Here is a 23,865-nt window from a genome sequence, read left to right as displayed (position 1 = left end):
CGTGGAATAGGAAAAAGGTCTAAAAGTGCAAACTTTTAACACAGCTCTTTGGGCCCTCTCTAAAGTTATCATGTTAGATTTGGGAGCACCTCCCCAACAGGATATGCAATAACTTATAAGAGACTCACACAGGGCTTGATAGACCTGTAGTAGTAGACCTCGTTGAGCTACATTTCTTAAGTTTTTAAAGACATAAATTAGTTTTCGCACACGTCCAGTTAAAAGCTGCAAATGAAGTTTAAAACTTAGATTTTTGTCTACCAATACTCCCAGATACCGAATAACTTCAACCCTCTCCACATCTGGGCACTGGCAAAGTGAAGAAAGATTGGTGGTCAACGATCGATAACAATTATGGGCAATAATTTTGTATGTGTCAATTGGTTGCGTTGTGTTACGTATTGAAAATGTGAGGTACTTAGTCTTATCCGCATTTAAAGTTAATTTATTGTTGCGTAACCAGTTTTGCACAAGATTGAAAGACTGTTGTGCCACTTGAAAAGTTTTTTCCCAATCGCTTTCCTCAAAAAGAAGCACTGTGTCATCTGCATAACAGATAGACCTTCCTGAAAGCAAATTCATCTTACAGAGATCATTTATGAAAATTGTAAACAATGTCGGACCCAAAATACTGCCTTGCGGCACACCATAGTGGACAGGTAAATAAGTGCTTTTATGATTTCCGATTTTGACCGCCTGTAATCTGTTTTGCATGTAGCTCCTAAATAGGCTTAGTTGTTTTCCGCGTATTCCAAGTTTTTCAAGTTTATTCATTAGGATTGGGACAGAGACCGTGTCAAAAGCTTTCGCTAAATCCAAGAAAATTGCTAAACATCTTCTGCCAGAGTCCAAATTCTGCGTTATAAATTTAATAACTTCTTGTATTGCACCTTCTGTATTTTTTCCTGGTCTAAAGCCGAATTGATTTTGCGCCAGTAAATTATTAGAGTCCAAAAAACTAATGAGGCGCTTATTAATAATTTTTTCCAATAACTTGGATAAAGCGGGAAGAATGGCAATTGGTCTGTAGTTGTTGACTCGGTCCCTGTCCCCTCCCTTGTGTATTGGTATTACTATCGATTTTTTGAGAGCATCTGGAAATACACCAGTATCCAAACACCTGTTGAAAATATGAGTGAGTATCGGAACAAGCACATCCTTGTGTGTTTTAAGAAAACCGTTTGAAATGTTATCCCAACCGATAGAACACTCATTTTTAAGACTCATAATGAGGGATTCAATTTCAGCTTCATCAGTGTTTATAATAACGAAAGAATTTAGGGGAACAGTTGTTTCATTACAAGAGTTGGAAAGGCGATCGACTGTTTGAATTTTTTCGGCTAAAGACTTTCCGATATGAATAAAAAAATTATTTATGTGATCCACGGCTAAATCGGGTGAGTTGTGGGGATAATAGCAGTTCGTTTGGACATGATTTGGGTTTTTTAGTGAAAGTTATATTTTTGAGTACATTCCAGAGTTTCTTTTTATCCTTTCCAGCACTAGATATTAGATCTCGTTCATATTGCCTTTTTGTGTTTTTAAGTAGATTATTGCAAAAGCACTTGTATCTCTTGTAAGTTGTTTGGATGATTTCATTATTTGGATTTTGCTTAGCTTTTCTAAAAAGACTGTCTCTATTTTTTACACAACGGAGTAAACCTGGTGTCATCCACGCCTTCAGAATTCTTTTATTATTAACGATTTTGCAGGTTGTAGTGTTTTTCAGGTGTAGATTAGATATAAGCTCAATTAATCGATTAACAGCAAGGTTGGGATCATGGATGTCGTAAATAAAACTAAAATCTGTATTTCTCATATCTAAGGTTAGATTTGCCACATTTAGTTTAAGAACTGTATTTGATTCAGATAATTTAGATTCAGGAGCAATACCAGACTTCAGACAAAACAGTACCGCACTGTGGTCAGTAACATCGGACTGAATGACAATTGTCAGTGTGGGCTTTTTTGTTTTTAGCAAGACATGATCAATACAAGTCTTACTAGCGTGTCTAGTAACCAAATTATGAGCTGGTAGAAGACCATAGAAAGCTGTCAAATTAAGATACTTTTCTGTGTGTTTATCAATATTGTTAGGTAAGATATCTAGGTTTATATCGCCCATAATTGCCACACTCCCAAACAACATCATATTTTTTAAAACATTTTCTAATGAATTAATAAAAGAATCAACACTGTTTTCTCTAGAAGGTGATCGGTAAATAGCAATAATTGCTAGTTCTGATCCATTTTTTATTAATAGACAATTTCCGCCTTTAAAAATTGGTTCTTCAATGGTAACATTGAGACCATTTCGCACAAAGACTACAACACCATCATTTTGGTTACTACAGTTCTTGGTTGCAAATCCAATATAACCGTTTACAATTGGAATGATTGGGTTGCAAGATAGCCAACATTCAGTCAAAATAATTATGTCTAATTGAGTTTTTAATCTGTCTATTAATAGAATAAAATTATCCAAATTACACCCGATACTTCGTATATTTTGCGTTATAATTTTCAGATGATTGCCATTTTGTGGGATTAGAGAGTGACATGAGTCAATCTCGGATGTAACGGCCATGGATACCTCAGTTTGATCTAGATCGTTAAAATCTATTAAGTCCCCAAAAAGGAATCCGAAAAATATACTGACAGAAATAAGTTATATGTCACAAAACAAAACTCCAGAACAGCTATAAATTCCTTCCCCGCGTCTAAACAGGTGAAGGTCGACCGCAATACCATAATATAATATAATAATACTGTGTGTAGATTAAACACTCAAATTGTGTTTTATGTACGTGTTTGACTCGCAATCAACACAAATTAAATGATATTACACCTAAATGCGTTTTACGCGTCTGTTCGACGCTTAAGTCAATCATTCGCCGGTCGCGATCAGTCAGTCAGCTCACAGCGACGGACCCAGTCCCATTCGGTCTCTCGAGCCGTGCGCGCGTTCCATTTTCAAATCGAGTTCGGAAAACTTTTCCGGGTTGTCTTTTGTTTTTGTTTTTAACGGCCACTCTGTTACACGTTTTTTTTTTGTTTGAGTGCGAGCACGCTTTGATTGCGAACTTTTTTTTATAAAACAAAAGCTTTGTCCTTTTTTGTTAAACTTGCAAACTTTTTAAATACCTTTGTTTGCAGTTAATCTGTGATATTGCAAAGAAATCTTGTGATTGTAAGTGTTAAAATTCTGATGGTGTTTCGGACGTGAGTGGTATGGTGACCATGGGCATCATAATCGGAACTTGCGTGCCTGATGCCGAGCAAGACGCGGTGGCCTACGGCAGCCAGCTTCGGAGGCCTCCTAGGAGAATACTTTATGGTAATGACTTGATCAATATTTTTCTATCGAGGTTGTTTGTTTTAAAGATCTTTCAATTTTCTTTCCTTTATCGAATATTTCTGTGCATATAGAGTTATGTAGATTGAAGAATTCAATATACAAGGATTGTGAACCTCAAAACATGTGCACAACCTACAACGTGATGTTCCGTAGCAAATTGACAACGTTGTAAACATGTACATGAATAATTCTGTCACCATAGTGACGAAATATTTTTGACGCACTTCACCTCAAGTACGCGTGTGTGAACTTGCCAGATGATTGTCTGTGGGTTTCATAACTTAACAGACAGGTTTCGTTCGCGTAGACTACAAAAGGTTGAAAACTAACAAAAAACTAGACAGTTGAATATCAAGTCCAAACCTCAAAAGTAGTTATAAGACTGTTACAGTATCTGTTTGTATAATAAATCCATTCATCTGTCTAGTTACTACAGTCCTTTATTATTATTTACTAGCTTTCCGCCCGCGGCTTTGCGCGCGTGGACTACATTATGTTCATATTTTACGGAACCCTATTTTTTTCCAAAATAAAATTTAGCCTATGTTACTCGTGGATGTAGCTTTCGAATGGTGAAAGAATTTTTCAAAACGGTCCAGTAGTTTTTGAGCCTATTCATTACAACCAAACAAACAAACAAAGTTTTCCTCTTTATAATATTAGTGTAGATAAATGCATCATCATCATCATCATCATCATCATTTCAGCCATAGGACGTCCACTGCTGAACATAGGCCTCCCCCAATGCATATTGCATATGATAAATGCATATTCATATCCTATTCAAATTATATTTTACCTTCAATATCGACGACATGCCATATCAACCGCTCAGTGGTCCCAATAACTCATCAGGTCATCGATTTTTTAATAACTTACCTGATTGTAGACACCTGTTTTTAATTTGAGCCAGTAATTTCTTTATTCTAATTGGACATTTATATTGTTTCAAATCAATTTTGTTGTCATTTGTTCGATTTACATTCTATTTAAAAACTATTATACCAATTATTACGTCATAATTACTGTATTTAACCTTTAAAAAGGCGGTTATACCCATAACTAACCCGCAACACCCAGACTGGGTTGAAAACTGCACATTGAAACGCAATGGGCCCATTAAGTTATGCAAAGCTCTACAACTCTCGCTAGCGGCAACCTCCGCTGTAATCAGCTGATCAAAGATTGCTAACAGCATTGTAACTAACGATATCGGCAAAATTAACACCTTGATATCCTTTAGTTTTTATCATGTAAAACTCTAGCTTAGAAGGCATTAGTACCTAAATTAGTTCAGCATTTTGAAAAACTATCATCATAGCAATAACTGAACGTGTTTTTGTAAACAATTCCAGGAACATTTTATCGTGCACTAAGCAAGGTGATTCATTTTACCCGCTCAAGCGCTGTCCTATTTTATTTTATAATTGTTATTTATAGAGTCGTAAGTCAGTGAATGCTCATAGTTTGTTCATTGCAAGTCATTAATTAAGAAACATAGTTGTCCATCCCGTCTTTTATGCAGAAAGTGCTTTGAATAACAAGGTGAACGTGTAAACAAAAACGTATGTAGTTCAATCACAACTAAGGTTAAATTCGTTAACAAAACCCTTAATAAAACGCATGTGAACTGCACATCACCTGTTGAGGGTATTGATTTGTTGTGAACCCAAGTAACCGATTTGGGGTACTTTCGCCCCGCGTGGGACGACTCGACAGCTGACCCAGTTCACCCAGTTCGCGCTCGCAGTGGCAGGGTTATAACTTGTGTCCAGTGTAGAGATTTAAAATGGGGAACCGACGGAAAGTTGTAGTCCGAGAGGAAAATTGGAATGTTCTAACTCCGCAAGTCTAATTTTGGACGGGAAAGAGGAATGGTGTAAATTTAGTCGGATGTGTTTGTGTTGATGTAGCTTTTGGGGAAAGATAAAAATACATAATTATTTTTACATTTGTATTCACACAGTTAAAAGTAGGAATTTAAGTTACTGCGATTGTTGATTTTTTAAACTAGGTTACCGTGACAACAATATCAAAACTAACGTTTTAAAAGTACAGTTAAATTAGGATACTAAAGATCGCGTTCACCCGATAATTTCGCGAAGTTACAACTGTATGTCCAATAATTTAATACGTGTACGATAAGTGTTGAAATTAGCTATTCCAGATAGTTCTTAGGAATAGGGAGACCCAGTTGCCCTAGATTTTATTCACTGGAATGTAATAAATGGAATGTACTCAGTATAAATCAAATCAAATCAAATATATTTATTTTGCGAACATGGGTAAATGTAGGTATTACAAGTATTTTAGTATCTCCATCTTCCACCTTTTGGCATGCAAAATTATAAATCAAACTTATCAAATTTCATTTACATAAAAAAGAATTTTCACTTAAATAATGTCAGATCAATCGCAGTCATATTATAATTGAATAAACATTCCACATTACATTTAAACANATTGAGTCTGTTGTATAGGCGAGCGGATAGAATATTGAATTGTCGCCCTGCAAGTGCAGTACGACAGGAAGGTATGGGATGAATCGGATTTACCCGGCGTCTTAAGGATGTTGTTGGATCAAAAACCGTCCTATTATGTCGACAAAGGACAGTTCTGAGGACGAAGAGCTGCCTAACAGTGAGTACTTGGGACTCCTGATATAGGAGGGAAGTGGGGTAGTCCCTTCGTTTGGAGCGCATAACCTTCAGGATAGCTCTTTGCGCTCTCTCCAATTGCAGCACGATTGTTTTATAGGTTCCGCCCCATGCAGGGATGCAGTAGGTCAAAATTGACTGACAAAGACTGAGATAAACAAGCTTCAGAGTGGAAGAGTCTGCAGAGTGTCTAAGTTGCTTGAAGATGTATATCAGCCTTCTGACTCTAACACACATGGCATTGACATGAGAGCGCCAGTCAAGTTTCTCATCTATGAACACCCCTAGGTATTTTATACTGGGGACCAGAGAGACAGACATACATGAGCATCCATTTGATGTCTCAGTATCAGAGCAGGTGTGCGCTCGAATCGTAGTTGCAGTATCAGTAGGATTCTGGTTTGTCAGTGAGAATTTGATACACTTGGTCTTATCTACATTCAGAGTGAGCAAATTTAGGGACAGCCACTCCATAACCATTTGGAGAGCATGCTCAGCACTAGCTGAGGCAGACTGCCAGTCTCTGTCATACACCAAAAGGGCCGTGTCATCGGCGTAAGTAAAAATGTCGCAATTTGGGATGGATAAGCGGCACAGGTCGTTGATGTAAATCAGAAAGAGTGTTGGCCCCAGAATACTGCCCTGAGGGACCCCGAAGCCCAGTTCCTCATCAGCACTAACAACTGTATCTATCTTCACTCTCTGGGAGCGTCCGTGAAGGTAGTCCTTAAATATGTTGAGTGCAGAGCCTCGAATTCCCATGTGCTCCAGTTTAGAGACGAGTATCGGGACAGAGACTGTGTCAAAGGCCTTGGAAAGGNCGGTCGCCGCAGTGATATTAGGACTTTATTGAACTAGAATAGCCGCTCAACTCAATAAAAAAATAGTTCTTCTGCGTTTGAAACACAAATTAGTACAGTATAGGAGAGGAATAAATTGCAAATAGTTTGTACAGTATCAGTATCGGCGCGCCGACAGCTGGTCGTCGGCGGCGGCGGCGCGCCGGCGTGGCGCCCACCTCTACTACAGACTTGAAATTTTGGATTTAAAGTATGTGATTATAGCTTACTAGATGACGAAAATTTCTGCGTTCTGGTCTTATCCAGAGGTTCTCAAATAGGGGCCTGAAAATGCGGCGAAATGGTTCCAGTAAAGGATGGTACGGCAGTGTTTGCTTCGCGCTCGACTTGGCGGGGGCACTGCCGTGCCCCCAGATAATCCATCCATAGCCATCCTTTATGAAACGGCATGTCTTCCACCAAAGTAAAGAAAGAACGACAGGTGCCAATTAAGATGATGAACTGGGAAATGGACAATCAGAACATAAAAATCAAATTATAAGACTTACAATATTGATTAACGATTACAATGTTTGTGTCATGACTTCATGGCAAGTGTACCTATCATTCAGATGGTCAAGGGGATTTTAAACTACGCAATACTTCTGAAACCACATCATTTTATAAAACGTCATACGCATACAAATATTTCTCTATCACAAGCGTATTGTTGTCTGTCTACGAATGTCAAAACATTGTGAAATTACGGGCTACTTTAAAATCAATTTGTAACATTACAGAGTATTGTTTGTATAGTTTTCACGGATTCGGATCGTGTATGCGCCATTCTCTGTGACACCTTCTCACTTTTGTCTCGGTAGTACCACAGAATAATAATAAGTACTACGTACAGAAGCTTTACTTCGCGAAAGTATTAAAAAAAAAATATGCTCAATGTCATTAACAATATGGTGTAATTTAGCCTGTCTCAAGAGTCAAGCACCATTTTGTTGACAAACGTCAGTGATCGGAACTGCGCCGAAGCTATAGGGCTGACTTCGGTAAAATGATGTGACGTGAGGTGCCAAACTGCGGAAAATGGTGGAGGAAATACATGATTTAGCATGAATTATCAGGAATAATATTAACTACTTATTTACCTCTCAGTGTCTTGAGGCAACTTAAAAAAGCACATTCTGTGTTTTTATTATTATTTAGGCAGTTAAATATTGCACAGTATTTAGTACACCATTTTCTTTATTTTCTTCCATCATACACAAGAATACGCGTGCGTGAGTCAATGTTCGCTCGTATGTGAGGCCTTGTCGAATAGTATCCTGTAGGTGGGCCATCGTGCGTGTTTTGTTTTCGATGTAAACTCGCGGAGATGAACAGGCCTGGTAGTACTTGCAAGCCGACAATATTCAATTCTTCTTTTCGTGTCGACAACAAACCTACACAGTGTGATAATATTCAATACACTTGCAATATAGAAGAGGACATCATCACTTCTTAGTGGTAATCGCGCGCGTGGTCGTGGTCATCTTCTTGATAAGCTTGATAGGAGTACTCCTCCGACTCCTCTACTGAATGCTGGGACTCGACTGGGAGCAGGCACTTTGAGAGGAATCAATTTAGTTACCTGCAGTGGACCACAGGAGGGCATCGCTTCTTCGTCGTGGTGCCGCGCGTGGTCGTGGTCCTCTTGATGAGCTTGATCGGCACGAACTCCTCGCTCTCCTCGCAGGGAGGAGGTGTCGGGCACTCTTCTCTCTCATCTGAGAGAGTCGATTAGTTACCTGCAGTGGACCACAGGAGGGCATCGCTTCTTCGTAGTGGTGGCGCGCGTGGTCGTGGTCCTCTTAATGAGCTTGATCGGCACGAATTCCTCGCTTTCCTCGCAGGGAGGAGGTGTTGGGCACTCTTCTCTCTCATCTCAGAGTACATTAAGTGGAGTCGTTTAGTTACCTGCAGTGGACCACAGGAGGGCATCGCTTCTTCGTCGTGGTGCCGCGCGTGGTCGTGGTCCTCTTGATGAGCTTGATCGGCACAAACTCCTCGCTTTCCTCGCAGGGAGGAGGAGTTGGGCACTCCTCCGACTCCTCTGCCTCTCCCTCTGCTGAATGCTGGGACTCATCTGGCGTTACAATAACAGTTATTTTTTGACAAAGAACTTCTCATAATTTAAAAACGTAAAATGTTTACCCTTTTATTTTCATCAGATAAGGAACTAAAATTATTGAATTTAAAGATCTAATCGTCATGCATTATCATTCGATAAAGAAAGAGCTTGTTATAGGTACAAGTTACAACAATAGTACTATTCTGTCATAGCTATAAATTATCAAAATAAATGGCCTCATTACTACGGCATCCTAGCGAGTAATTAAGGCTACAATTATACCGGGATATTATTCCATAATACAATTATAACTTCAAAGTTTATAGGTAATTCTATATTTTCCTCATTCATTATCAATAAGTGGAGTATTATAGGTACATCATACCTATAATATTGTTATTTAAAATGTATTCCCGTTATATTTAATACAGTTTTGATTATGAATAGGCTATTTGGTAGTTAAACCTAGAAATAGGTGTCATAAAAACATTCTAATTATTGTCGCTAAAAGTTAATTCTAGTTAGATGTTCAGTCAATAAGCACTTACGTCCACTGTGATATTCTCTGGAGTGATCATCATGCACACTATCTGCATGCCGATTCATGGATTTTTTAGAGCGGCGCGTTGTACGAGCGTCTTGTCGTTTATTAGAGTGTCCTGCCAGGGTTAATGCATGTTTCTCTAAGGAGAGGTGTTCGGTGTCTATGGGCGGGTCGCTGCTGTTTAAAGTCCTGTGAGCAGGGTTGAAAAAAATCATTATTTTGTTATTTTAATCAAAATGTCAATTTTTTATTCGATTTTACAATCATTGCCTCAGTTTATCAGCGGAAAACATTTTTATTTAGGTAGAATTGAAGTATAGTGCTGGAAACACTGCCAAAAAAAGTAAATTATTGTATGTAGGCTAAGATAATATGTTATATTTTTAATGAAATAAAAAATACGTTAAAAACAGCTCGTCCTAAGTGGTGTCCATTTCCAATACAAAAATACGAATATCTTTTTTATAAGCTTTTACAATAAAAAAAAAACTGTATAGAAAAATGATTTTTTTTCTAATTCTCCATACAAAACGGCAATTTCATACTTTAATATTGTTTTCGAACATTACTGTTGATTAATATGCACTTCCAGCGATTCCGTTTTCGGATATTGATTTAAATCTGCAACCTGTGGGATAGAGGCAGGTTGAGGCGGTCCCGGCGCCGCTGCTTGCACTCGGTGCACATGGCGCAGTGCACCTCCAGGATCAGCGGGTGCTCCTTGTTCTCCCGGCAGCGGTAGCACGCGATCTTGCAGTCCACGTACGCTGAGATCTGAGGCAGGAACGCGAGCAGCAGTACGGGATACATGGGAATCTGAAAATTAGTAAGCTTATTATAGTTTGAGCCATCTTCAAGGGCAAGTGCAGGATCTATGATAGAGACATCTTCACTTGAACAGATGATTTCTTTTTCCTTCATGTCATGAGGCACTTGCAAAATATCTTGTCTTTACTTGATAAATATCATCTAACTAGCTGACCCGGCGAACTTCGTACCGCCTTAGCGTAGAGATTTTCTTAATATTTTTTCCGTAAGAACCATCCTTGGACTTCCACAAACATTTAAAAAAAAGAATTATCGAAATCGGTTCAGCCGTTCACACGTGATGCCGTGACAACGCGAAACGGGTTTCATTTTTATATATATATAGATATAGATAGCAATGACTTAGGAAAATCACTTTTTAGGTTCCTACTACTGCAACACCTGTGTGACTGTTGATTAAAGAAATTACTAGTGTCATCATCCTCATAAAATGAGATAATTGAGTGTAATATACACTCAATAGGCTAGTTGCCTAAAAAAATTTTTTTAGTCCGTAATGTTTAATATCAAAAAAAATTGGACACATATATTTTTATTTGTCAATCTAACAAATAATTACATAGTTATGGTGCGTTGAAGTTGCGCACGACGTCACAACGTGCGGCATTTTTAAGCAAGCGTTGACGTCACGGGCCTCTTCTTATGAACTTTGGGGCGCTTTATCTCTTTAAATTTTCATTAGTTTGAAAAAGTGAAAAATACGTGTAGAGTATTTTTTGATAAGTTAACTGACGGACTAATTAAAACTCTTGCTTTTTGACCCAGGCAACATCCCCATTATCTCAGAACAGACAGGTTACCAATATCACTAAAAACGTTTTAATTACCGCAGCAATGTCGAAAATAGAAAAAATAGAAAGCTTACACCGCGAAAGATTTAATTAATGGCAACAAAAGTTACCGGCTCTCTTCGCCAATTACGGAGGCTTTGTTCCGATATTAATTATAAGGTGCCCGGAGTTTGCTCGGCGGCCAACTATGCTATACTGAACGATAATAACGTTCCAAGTTTACGAGTTTGGCTATAACGCGTTATGTAATGTAGTTGCAAAATTTTATTTGGAATCAAAGGCATTGTACGAGAAAAGTAAATTACCTTCCTAAACCACTTAAATAAAAGAAGGTTGTAAGCAAAACCAACCATTATTGTAAAACCACAATAAAATGTACTTCGGCAGTTCAGTGACATCCTGAAATTACAACGAAATAAGTATAAGTATAAACATGAGTGTGGGTCAATTTCTAACTTGAACACAAAGTTAAACGTATCTAAACAGAGCAATCAACAGCAAATCAAACTTCAGTAGTGAATCAAAGAGATTGCACAAACACAATCACAATCAGTCAATCGACAGTCGAGTACGGCTCGGCACTCGGCACAACAACACGGCACAATCGATACGTTAATGCGTGGGGCAATAGCTGTCCAAGAGCCGGCCTGCTGGCTCCCATCGAAGTCGCAGAATACATTAAAGTTTATTAGACAATAATAATAGTGTTTTTGTATCGGGTAGGCAGCCTGTAGCGAATAGGGTCGCGTCTAGGGTTGACAGGCCCAAAAACATAAAATCCGGACTCAGTTACCAACTCGGAACTACCAACTATCACACCTCATGAGTGAGCAACTATCATTATCTTTGAATCGGTAGACCAACATCCTGATAAGCACATGTGATTCTGTGGCTCGATTTTCGCGCGGCAGCCACATAAAAAGACATCGGACAGGCCGGACAAGTCCGTAAAAAACCTGACACCTGGCAACCCTAGTCGCGTCGCTACCCTGTTAATAGACTCAAGACGCCAAAGCGGAATGATTCAACTTGAATCGGACTTATGGTCCTTCGAAGTATGTAAATATACTTATTACCTACTAGGTTGATTAATGCCCCACACTCTCAAACTGTTAACAATGTTCAAGTTAATTTACAATGAGTGTGTAACGTGTGTCCTAAGTGGTACCCAGTAACATTGAGCTCTGAAAGTAGCGCACTTCTGATTAGAAACAAATGGAGGATACACCTTGGTAGTTAATGTAAAATCTTTATTATTATGTTATNACGATTATTTTTTTGTTGAATAGGAATTTGAAGAAAATATTTCACCCCCAAGGGTGGAAAATTGGGGTTGAACTTTTTTATACGCAATATTTTTAATTTTTAGTTTTTTTTTGTGTTCACGCATTTGAAGTCGGTTTTATTTTTTTAAAAAGTTAATTATTAATGAAATAAAAAATACGTTAAAAACAGCTCGTCCTAAGTGGTGTCCATTTCCATTACAAAAATACGAATATCTTTTTTACAAGCTTTTACAATTAAAAAAAAAACTGTATAGAAAAATGATTTTTTTTTCTAATTCTCCATACAAAACGGCAATTTCATACTTTAATATTGTTTTCGAACATTACTGTTGATTAATATGCACTTCCAGCGATTCCGTTTTCGGATATTGATTTAAATCTGCAACCTGTGGGATAGAGGCAGGTTGAGGCGGTCCCGGCGACGCTGCTTGCACTCGGTGCACATGGCGCAGTGCACCTCCAGGATCAGCGGGTGCTCCTTGTTCTCCCGGCAGCGGTAGCAAGCAATCTTGCAGTCCACGTACGCTGAGATCTGAGGCAGGAACGCGAGCAGCAGTACGGGATACATGGGAATCTGAAATTGGGATGTTTTTTGTTATCATATAACAGTTTGACCCTTCTTCAATTGGTGTATTTGCTTCAAGAGCTATTAGAGACATTCCTTAAAGACATCTGTATCTACTTGAACAGATGTACCACTGCAACTAAACACCTGTGTGACCAGAATCATATGCGGACTATTGATCAAACTAATTACTGGTGTCATTACCCTCATAAGAGGAGATAATTGAGTGTTTATTAAAGACGTTACCAATATCACTAAAAACGTTTTAATTACTTACCGCAACAATGTCGAAAATAAAAAAAAATGGAAAGCTTACACCGCGAAAGATTTAATTAATGGCAACAAAAGTTACCTCTCTTCGCCAATTACGAAGGCTTTGTTCCGATATTAATTATAAGGTGCCCGGAGTTTGCTCGGCGGCCAACTATGCTATACTGAACGATAATAACGTTCCAAGTTTACGAGTTTGGCTATAAGGCGTTATGTAATGTAGTTGCAAAATTTGATTTGGAATCAAAGGCATTGGTGTAAAAGAAAAGTAAACAATATAAACACTTAAATAAAAGAAGTTCGTAAGTAAAAACAATAAACTCCATGAACTACTTCGAAATAAGTAAACCTGGTGAATTAAGTACTTTGTTTTCAACTTGAACACAAAGTTAAACGTATCTAAATAGAGCAATCAACAGCAAATCAAACTTCAGTAGTGAATCAAAGAGATTGCACAAACACAATCACAATCAGTCAATCGACAGTCGAGTACGGCTCGGCACTCGGCACAATCGATACGTTAATACGTAGGGCAATAGCTGTCCAAGAGCCGGCCTGCTGGCTCCCATGGAAGTCGCAGAATACATTAAAGTTTATTAGACAATAATAATAGTGTTTTTCTATCGGGTAGGCAGACTAGCGAAGGGTCGCGTCTAGGGTTGACAGGCTCAGAAACACAACAACCGGACTCGGTGCTTAGTTTGGACGGACATTTACCCTAAAACCCGGACATACTTTTTTTAACCATGTCACGGGGAGGAGGAGGTGCAACTACCAACTATCACACCACATGAGTGACTACCAACTATCATCATCGGTAGCCCAACATCCTGATAAGCACGTGTGCTAGGTATTATTCTGTGGCTCGACTGGCACGGCAGCCACATAAAAAAGCCGGACACCTAGCAACCCTAATCGCGTCGCAACCCTGTTCATAGACTTAAGACGCCGAAGCGGCTGAATGATTCAACTTGAATTGGACTTATGGTCCTTCGAAGTATGTAAATATACTTATTACTTACTAGGTTGATTAAACCCCCACACTCCCAAACTGCTAACAATGTTCAAGTTAATTTGCAATGAGTGTGTAACGTGTGTCCTAAGTGGTACCCAGTAACATTGAGCTCTGAAAGTAGCGCACTTCTGATTAGAAACAAATGGAGGATACACCTTGGTAGTTAATGTAAAATCTTTATTATTATGTTACGAATGAACTATGATCACAAAATACAGTTTTTAAATGTATGTAATTTTGCAAGATCTAAAAGATCTTTGCTACACATGTTAAAGAAAAGGTCACGCGTAAAACAGTTCTATAACATCTGCTATAACTTCGGCTCAAAAAACAAGTTGAAGGCCAAGCATTAATATTATTTCGTGAATGTCTCTATCCCTGTAATAATGATCCCGTGACTAATAGTTTTGCCGTAGATTCCTACTTTTATTTCTCGATTAGAGTCTAATCCGTTTATTGAATTCGATATCCAATCGATGGAAAATACCGAAAACGTCAGCCTTAGAGAAAACAAAATCGATTGTCGCCGTTTAACAAGTGGTCTTTAACTGTTGATAGTCATTAATCATTGAAATAAAGTGAGCCTTAGAATAAGCATTGGTAGGTACCAATGTGTGACCAAAGGCGTCAGACAATCGATCGGCAGTCGGCACCATTCTGGGCCGCAGACATATTAGATGGTGTCATTACTCAGGTATTGTTGTTTGTTACCTGAGGCAGTATATGAGCTTTATGTTTCAGTGTGAAGACCTGAAATGTGAACCGAATTATTACCTACTGAAATGTCTTGGTATAATTTCATCTCATCTTCCGTGATAGCAAAGCAACCTTGGTCTAATTCTTTGATACTTAATACTTAAATAACATTTATTCTTGTGTCAGGGTCTCATCTTCCAGAACTGTTTTATTATTAATGCTTAGGTATTTTTTTATTTCATGAACAATCATACGTCTAACATTACAGGTTTCCCCAAGATTTTTATTATGTATTTATTAAGCCTGTAGCAATTATCACCAAAATTTTACATACAAACATAGGTTTAGTTAAAATAAAAACTACTTTTGAAATTAACCTACTGTGACGCTTGTAGCCTAGTCTTATTTGTAAGTAACAACAAGCTGAATATATCAGCATAATCTGTCTCTAGATTCTAGATAGTTCAGATTGGGTTTGTACCGATAAATCATTCTAATCGATGTTTCCATTAATAAATAACTGATTATGATTGATAAATATAGCGTGTTCTTTAATATCAAGATGATCGCTATCTCTATGCAAAACTAAAAAAATATTTAATGCCTCGACCTACTTCGTTAATGATCGATTTACCTACCATGTTCTGAAGTTCTGAATATTCTCGAAATCAGTTTCATTTTCATGCTCCTTCAGTTCAGCATAAAAATCTTTAGATTCAGTTTCCAACTAAAGTACAAGATGACATAATAATATAGAGCTACAAAGAAGTTAAACAGAAAAGTTTTTCAAAAGACTAATTGCCACAGCACTACTTAATTTTTTTATACAGATCAGATCGTCGTAACGAACCCTTGAAGAGTGACATCTGACCAGATATACCTCTCCACTAAACCACCCGCACAGTTCCTTCAGACCGCTATCAGGAGACTGATCACATTTTCCCTTCACTCCTTCCCTCATCATCATCATTTCAGCCAGGACGTCTACTGCTGAACATAGGCCTCCCCCAATGATTTCCACAAAGGCCGGTTGGTAGCGGACTGCATCAAGCGCCTTCTTACTACCTTTATGAGGTCGTCGGTCCACCTTGTGGGTGGACGTCCTACGCTGCGCTTTCCGGTACACGTGGCCTCCACTCCAGAAGCTTGCTTCCCCATCGGGTCCCCTCTTTCCCTATTTACGAGTTCCTCATGTTTTATACTCATTTGTGCCACCCATGAAATTGAACTAGGGACCTTTATACGCATGAAATCGATTCCACACTCGACGAAGCGTTATAAATACACGCATTTTTATTGACAATGTTTACACAAGTATTCTCCGAAAACAATTTTGCAGCTTCACTGCCTTTTTCAGTTACAATGTTAAATATACGAATCGAGAGGGATTGTAGGGTGGCAACGAGTTGGAATTATTTAGAATTTTAAGGTTAAATGGCTGTTTCAAATTAGTCGCTTTTAGCAAAACGATAGTCGTGCAAGAGCGTAACTGTTGGTAGGTAATTTTCATTTTCAAATTTTCCAACCCAGTTTTCCGTGTGCAAAACGGAAAGCTAACTAAAGTCCGGTTAAAAACGTCTATGTTGAAAAGGCTATAGTGTGAGTTAAAAACTTAAACCAGTTCTATCTGCTTATTGCGTCATGAGGACCACGAAAAAGTTTATTGTTGCTTAATTGGTCTAACATTTTTAACATTAGGTTGATTCTGTTAGTTTTTCAGTGTCACTTCACATGACACCCAGCAGATTCGATATTTGTAGAATAACTTACTAATGTATTAAGTATCTTGGTCAACGATACAGCACCGCAAATTATTGAATAGATATTTCAATAATTAAATATAAATTGACATTAGTTACTGGTTTTGTTAAAACAACCTGCAAATTTTCCACGTTTTTCCTAAACATCCACATCTGACACTGAGCCATGGCCATCCTACCTGTGTGTCAGTCAATTATTGGGCGCGCTCAGTGGAAAACTTGAGTGTCTGCCACCAGCCGCCAGCGGCCAATGATCCATGGGATTGTGATCCACTCCACGTTTGACGTGAATTACCAATCCCTCCAATGTTGTGTGGGTTTCCACTAGTTGCTTCTAATCTAAGATTTGTTAGTAGAATTTGGTTTTTGTACTGAAAATCTAAATTAATTCCACTCAGCATGTGTTTCGGTTTGTTAGCAAATGGATTGGTTAATTAAATAAACTTTTCAAAAATCTGTCAAACTTCATACAAAAAACGCCGATTGTCGTTTTAGTTGCGGTTAATGTAGACGGTGCATCTCGGCCTATGAGGCTTGTCAAATGCAAACAGTACCTAAATCTTCATGATTGGAAGTAGCACCTCACCAAGACTAGCGAATAATGCATTCGATTCGGCTATTGTTGTACACGGCACATCAATAAAACAGTTTGCCTTATCACGGGAGTCGAACCCATTGCCTGCAGTCTACAGTCGTGTCACGCGCGCATCCAGCCATTGGCGCTTACAAACGCCCATTCTATGGCCACTGATATATCGTAACCAAATATTGGAAAATACATTTTGAGCTCTATCGTAATTGTAAGTAGAGTTGAATTTGCAATGATATATTGGCTCCAGTCGCGAATAAAATGGGTAATTAATTTTTGGTGTTATGTTTGTTTTGCGTCGTGTGCCCTCGACGGGTGACACGCTAGTGGCGCCATCTCAAACAAAAGATCAGATTTCAAGATTATAATTAATTCACAATATTTCAGAATCGACAACTTATCTCTTTAGTTGAAATTGAAAAAGATTTTCTCGCTGTCTCAAACAGGAGCATTAAATCGTCGTCTATTTTTAAACTTAATTGATTCTAGATCCTTATGTATTTTTTTCTATAGAACTCTGGAGACAAATCGATAGTAAGTAAATTGTTATCCAAAATAGAAATCAGGTAGTTTGATTGCTCGTCTCGACATCCATTTGTTTAGCCTACCTATTTGTTGTTTCCATTAAACGCTGAAAGCTTGTGGACCTGACAGACCTCTACCTATTGATTGGCAAGATTTGCCGCTCTTATTTGTATTGATTCGACCGTAGTTTCTGTACCTAACTGATCACAAATAAGCTTGTATACATATTGGGGGTGTACTCCGGAACGCGTTTTCTTTTTTCTCGGCTGTTTCTCACTTTCCCTCTTGACTATATTTTGGCATGTGTGAAAGAGACGAAGCTTAATCAAGAATATGTTGTTCCGGAATAGGAAGCCAGCTACAAGTCGTCTTGTTTGACACGGGTTCGAACTTAAAAGGATGGCTCGATCGAACTTGCCCTCGGGAGAATTGTGAATGTTTTTGATTGTAACTCGGTAAAGATAAGAAAAATATCGCGTGTAGGAAAATCTTTGACATATTATTATTTATAAAAGATCAAGAAAAGGGATTCTACTTGGATTTTAGAAGATTCATGAAAAAACATTTGCATGAAATGTCGAAACTTGCAAGATTGTCTGCAACTTAATTGAAAAGTCCATATTTCTTTTTTATTTATCTTTTATAAAAATGCTTTTCAATAAGAACTAGGCCCAAACGAAAGATTATGTATAGATAATAATATTCGTACCAAAAAATATTTAGCATGACAGTTTTTTGCCCAATAAAGTTTGGACTGATATTTCTGAATGGGTATTATTCCGATCTAGGAATAGGAACACCCCAATCCCCATGCTATGAAAATAAATATAGATACTGCTTGGCTCCATATTATGGAAATCCTTGAGGAGGCCTTTGTCCAGTAGTGGACGTTAATAGACTGAAACGAACGAACGAACTGCTTGGTTATTTGAACAATGTTTAACATATTTTTCCTTCTTGTCCGCAGGTATAAAGTGTCCGGTGTGCAGCAAGTTCGTGCTGCCGGACGACATCGAGTGCCACCTCGTCATGTGCCTGACCAGGCCACGGCTGTCCTACAACGGTCAGTAGCTTTATTACTCTCTAAAATAAGTTACTTATTTTTTGCAATTAGGGTTTTCGCGTATGAAAAATCCGCCAGATGGCAATACAGTAGACGCAAGGTCCAGATGCTGCATGATTGGTTATTTTTGACATGACATTGACAGATATGTCAAAATCCACCAATCACGCAGCAGTCAGACCCCACATCCACGTCCCGCCATCTAGCGGATCTTTCATACGCGAAAACCCTCATTAGGCTTTTTAACGTCCTATTTAAACTTTATTAAAATGAATGGGTCAAGTTAAACATTAATAATTAATAGATCAAGAATAAAAGTCTCCTTACATACGTATGCCGTTCCTAAATGCTCCTTTTCTTATGGCTTGACTATTAATTATCACATTCACACTTACAGCCACTTTGAATATGATTATCTGTATAACTCGTAAAGTTAGAGAGAGTTATATTGCCAATGCAATATCTGAGAGCAATTGAGATAGTTGCTGACTTACCCAATTAGAAAGCCTTTTGAGAGCTACTATGGTGAACATCCCCAATTCAGTAGCTTCTGTTTAGATTTCATTGCATACGCTGACACACAATTAAATGTCCTTCTAGCCATTGCAAGAAAGAACTAACAGGACATGAACGATTTGGTAGAGTATTATAAAAATTATGCATGAAAACCGCGACTTTTGCGAATATTCTTTTTGATTCGCTCTGCTGAACATGTAAATTCGCTGCTCCAATGCATTTCATAATTCATCCCTGAGAGCGACGAGCAGCGAACGATAGAATGCTTTAGTGCATTATGTTCGCCTTATGTACAAATTTATTTTGGCATAAAAGTTTAAATAAATAAATAAATAGAAGCATAGAAACTGCTTTTTTAAAATACATCAGAGCGCATTAAAATAATGAACGAACGATCGAGCTGACTTGATGTTCGCGAGGTTTTAATATTCTCGGAATCTTTATGAACATAATTTTACCTAATACGAAGTGAAAGCTAGATAAGTAGAGCTGACTCAAACGTTTAAGTAAAGTTTGGCAGTGTAAGGCCTTTTACGGCAGCTTTTTGAGATTACATGACTAATGATCGCCACGTTTATTTATATTAAGATCGTTATTCGTTATCAATATCGTCATAGCCCGATTGAACGCCAGATTAACTGTTAGGTAGTTTAATTAATTAACCATTAAAATATTCAGTAGATAACTTTTCACATTACATCAGATAACAGGCGACGAGTCCATTAGCAGCGTGAATGCGATATGCCATAATATTTCCCTACTACGAGTATTTACTTCATTCGGCCCAAACAGACCAGTTTCCAATTCATTTGCGACGTTTGTAGGATGATGACGAGTGGCAAATAAAGTTGATTACAGAGGCCCCAAATGAATTATTGTGACGTGGATAACCTTTGACTAGGTATAATTTGTGCATCTTATGTACGTTCAGGTTCCAGGATTCCTACTGGTTGTTGTCGATTCAAAAACATAATTTACTGACATTTTGAGCTATATATTGACATTTAAATCTTTGGACTTAATAATAGGCTTTTAACGTGAGGTACCTTTTTCAATCTTATTTTCTGACCACTTATTTTCCTTTAACTCGTGGGCGGGTCCACCCAAATACCAAACTTTTACTTACAAACTTGTGCCCATTAGCTGTTTATGACACCATCTAAAGACCCGATTGTGATTTATGGAAGAAAGTTCAGGAATAACCTCTACTATACCCTTTTCGTCAGTTATCTACTATGCCATTTCGTTTGGTATTTACTAGCCTCTTGTACCCATCTCAAAGATGACAGCCATGCTAATTTATTAAGATACGTACCCACTCGGTTTGTGTATGAATTAATTGAGCGTTTAAAAAGTAAGGTCAAAGATTATGTACACGATAATAAAATGAAAGCACAAGCTTTGCTTACTTTGGGACTAGATACGCCATCTAGAGTTTGAAAAATTCCAAAGACAATTTATTCCACAGTATTTAGGCCACAGTTCCAGCTACCCATTTCCATTTTTCTCTCGCTCTCATCAAATGGTGATTCTTGGCGATAGAAAAAGACGACATGCCTAGAAATGGGTAGCTGGAACTGTGGCTGATAGTACTTCATTATTAAATGAAACCTATTTGCAATGTTTCAGAGGACGTGTTAAACGACTCGAAGGGCGAGTGCGTGATCTGCCTCGAGGAGCTGTCGGCCGGAGACACCATCGCGCGCCTGCCCTGCCTCTGTATCTACCACAAGGGGTCAGTACCACCATTGACCATTAGCAGCAGCCCAGGCCAACAGCAGGCCTAGGATGCGCGCCACGATAAACTTTGGTCAAAGCATTTTATCGGTTCCTCGTGATAAGCCCATACATTTGTCGTCTAAAATCTTCGATAAGATCTTATCACGCCGCGACGCGCATCTTAGCCCGGCAGTAGGTCTAAGATGCGCGCCGTGATAACGTTTATCGACGTCAAAATGTATGGGAAAAATCGATAAAATGGCGTGATAACCGCTTATCGCGGCGCGCATCTTAGGCCTACTGGAGTCTGGACAGTCTCACTCAGTTACAAAACCAGCCCAGTCAGCAACTCTTATTCAAGCATTAGGTATCCCTTACCTAATAAAAAGTGACATCATGTTGAAACTAATTTAAAATAACATTTCCACACTAAACGACACTTTAAACCAATGTTCAACGCGCGTGTTACTAAGGGAGTTTGTGTATAACATTGGGCGCATAATCTTCACCTCAACTGTGTTTGGTGATGATAAACTAATCTTATATTAACATAGAAATTGAGTCAATATAGCCTAATAATCACAGAGTAAAATGTTAAATAAAAACAATTTATAACAGCGAACAAACTTCAAAGCGAAAAGAGCTATGGAAAATGTGCATTTCTTTCGAAATATCCCAAGACTTGATGAAAAATATTTGCAAGTCAACCAGTTCTACCTGGTTGACTTGCGTGGTTGAGTCTGGAATATAAAATGTAAGTTTTCAGCGACGGAGCTGAAGGTATTTGAAAAATTCGATAGCTGTAAGTTGTTCAGGAACGCTAGACTAGAAAGTGCGCCCTACATCGCCAAGTGGCGCTTAAAGGCGCAGGGCTGCTGTCCTTTTGTGTCGAAGCTTCGCTATTTTATTTATTTACTTTCTCGACTAGCTCCGTTTGGATTTAGTTCGTTCCAAAAAGACTTATGTATCATCGTATATCCCATAAAACAATATTGTTTTGATTACAATTTTAACTGAAAACTACAGCATCACCTGAAAATTCATTCTGAATTACTGAAAGAAAATGTCAGATGAGAGAAAAATAATATTTTCCATACAAGAACTGTAAGAAAGTCAATGTTATGATTAAAGCCTTGATCACACGTACCGACCGAGTAAACGGGCGAGACAGTGCTGTCTCCATACGATACCAACCGAATTGTACAAAACAAACACCGAGTACTCGGCCGAGAGCACTGTCTCGCTCGTTTACTCGGTACATGTGATCAAGGCATAAATTATATTATTATCTATCAGTTTTCTTTTCTATCTCTGCAATAAACATTTTATTTAGTACCTAAATTATGAATATTATCTGGACAGCCCTGTTCGCGGCCTATCAAAGGGCCGATAAGCGCAGGGCCGCATGTAGGGCGGCAGACGGCGTGTTGACCCATCGAGATAGGCCCCCGGTAACGAGATGCTCTCGATAGGGCTTCCCTCTTCACAAGTTTTGTAGTGCTAGCTAGAATGGGGTATGAAGATGGTTGTTTGCCTTGCTTATTACCAGGATGATAACACTATTTTGTCATGGTTTAGGTTGTTTATGCACATGTTTCATAGGTACTAAAAACTCGAAACTAAAAAAAGATATGATAAGCATAACCCTCCTTCAATTACTCTCGTATTCACAAACGATGCTTGCTTATGTCAAGCAGCAAATCGAACGCACAGCGTTGAATAGAGCACTGTGATTGGTTCGTGTGTGACCCTGTGCATCCACGCGCACTGTGAGACCTCATAGTAATGATTGTGAAAAGGGGCGTTAGTCGCGTAAAATATAATATTTATGAGTTGTTCTTTGACCTATAGTTTTAACAAATGTGCCTTTACACTTATTTAATTTTAATTGTTTCTCTCTCTCATTACAGATGTATAGACCAATGGTTTGAAGTGAACAGATCGTGCCCCGAGCACCCCGGCGACTAGTGGCCCGGCTGCCGCCTGCCCCGGCGGCCCGGCAGGCTCCGGCGGCCCGGCAGGCCCCGGCGGCCCGGCAGGCTCCGGCGGCCCGGCAGGCCCCGGCGGCCCGGCGACGCCCCGGGCCCGGCCCGCGGGCCCCCCACGTGCCATGTCGCGAGTGATAATTTTATACAGACAGACTTTGCCCCCGGGGCGTGTAAATATTTATGCTAGTGAGATGTTTTACCATTTAATGATTAAAATGATTAAAAACAAAGACATTATAGTAAATCGCTAATGGGAAATTCTCGGTGGAGTATTAATGATACTATTAATTGTAAATTTTACATCGTTACTCTTTAGTTAAACGCAATATTGAAAGTTTGTTTTTTAATTTGATATGTATGTATAATGTGTATCGTACAGTTAGGATTCGGTTATGAGCAAGGGTTATGTTATGCAGTCCTGTGATCTACGCGGTTTACATATCTGTTTCGTAAGCTTATATATAATATATGATTTGATCTTTTTCATCTTGATAATAAAGTTGATTTGTTTCTAAATTTTCGAAGATNGGAAGAAATTAAATACATTGCGCAGTAGTTGAGCATGACATAAAGTGGTTGCTAACTAAATCGTCAATGTACAAGCGTGTTAGAATTTTTATCACCACTGATTTCGATATCGCAGTAACTGTTACGGCACTGAATTCGTTCGTAATAATGTTTATTTTTTTTTATTTATAAGCAAAATACCAATGGATTTGCAATACTTACATGTAGTAAATGACTCCATTGTTCCTGTAGTTCTTCGTTTCACTTGTTTTATTGCACGTAACGAC

At 38.5% G+C, this 23,865-nt stretch overlaps 1 protein-coding gene across 1 annotated transcript; it reads left to right on the top strand.

The window, feature by feature from the left end:
• Window positions 1-2,931: 2,931 nt before the first annotated feature.
• LOC114352437 (E3 ubiquitin-protein ligase znrf2-like) lies at window positions 2,932-23,591 on the top strand. Its single transcript, XM_028304049.1, has 4 exons — window positions 2,932-3,337; window positions 18,753-18,848; window positions 20,994-21,099; window positions 22,994-23,591. Exons 1-4 carry the CDS (start codon window positions 3,232-3,234, stop codon window positions 23,049-23,051), a joined length of 366 nt encoding a protein of 121 aa, XP_028159850.1. The 5' UTR covers window positions 2,932-3,231; the 3' UTR covers window positions 23,052-23,591.
• Window positions 23,592-23,865: the final 274 nt, after the last annotated feature.

The sequence above is a fragment of the Ostrinia furnacalis genome, unplaced genomic scaffold, assembly GCF_004193835.3.
Source record: "Ostrinia furnacalis isolate ACB-3 unplaced genomic scaffold, ASM419383v2 OfSCF1353, whole genome shotgun sequence".
Lineage (NCBI taxonomy): Eukaryota > Metazoa > Arthropoda > Insecta > Lepidoptera > Crambidae > Ostrinia > Ostrinia furnacalis.
This window is presented reverse-complemented; position numbering and strand designations above follow the sequence as displayed.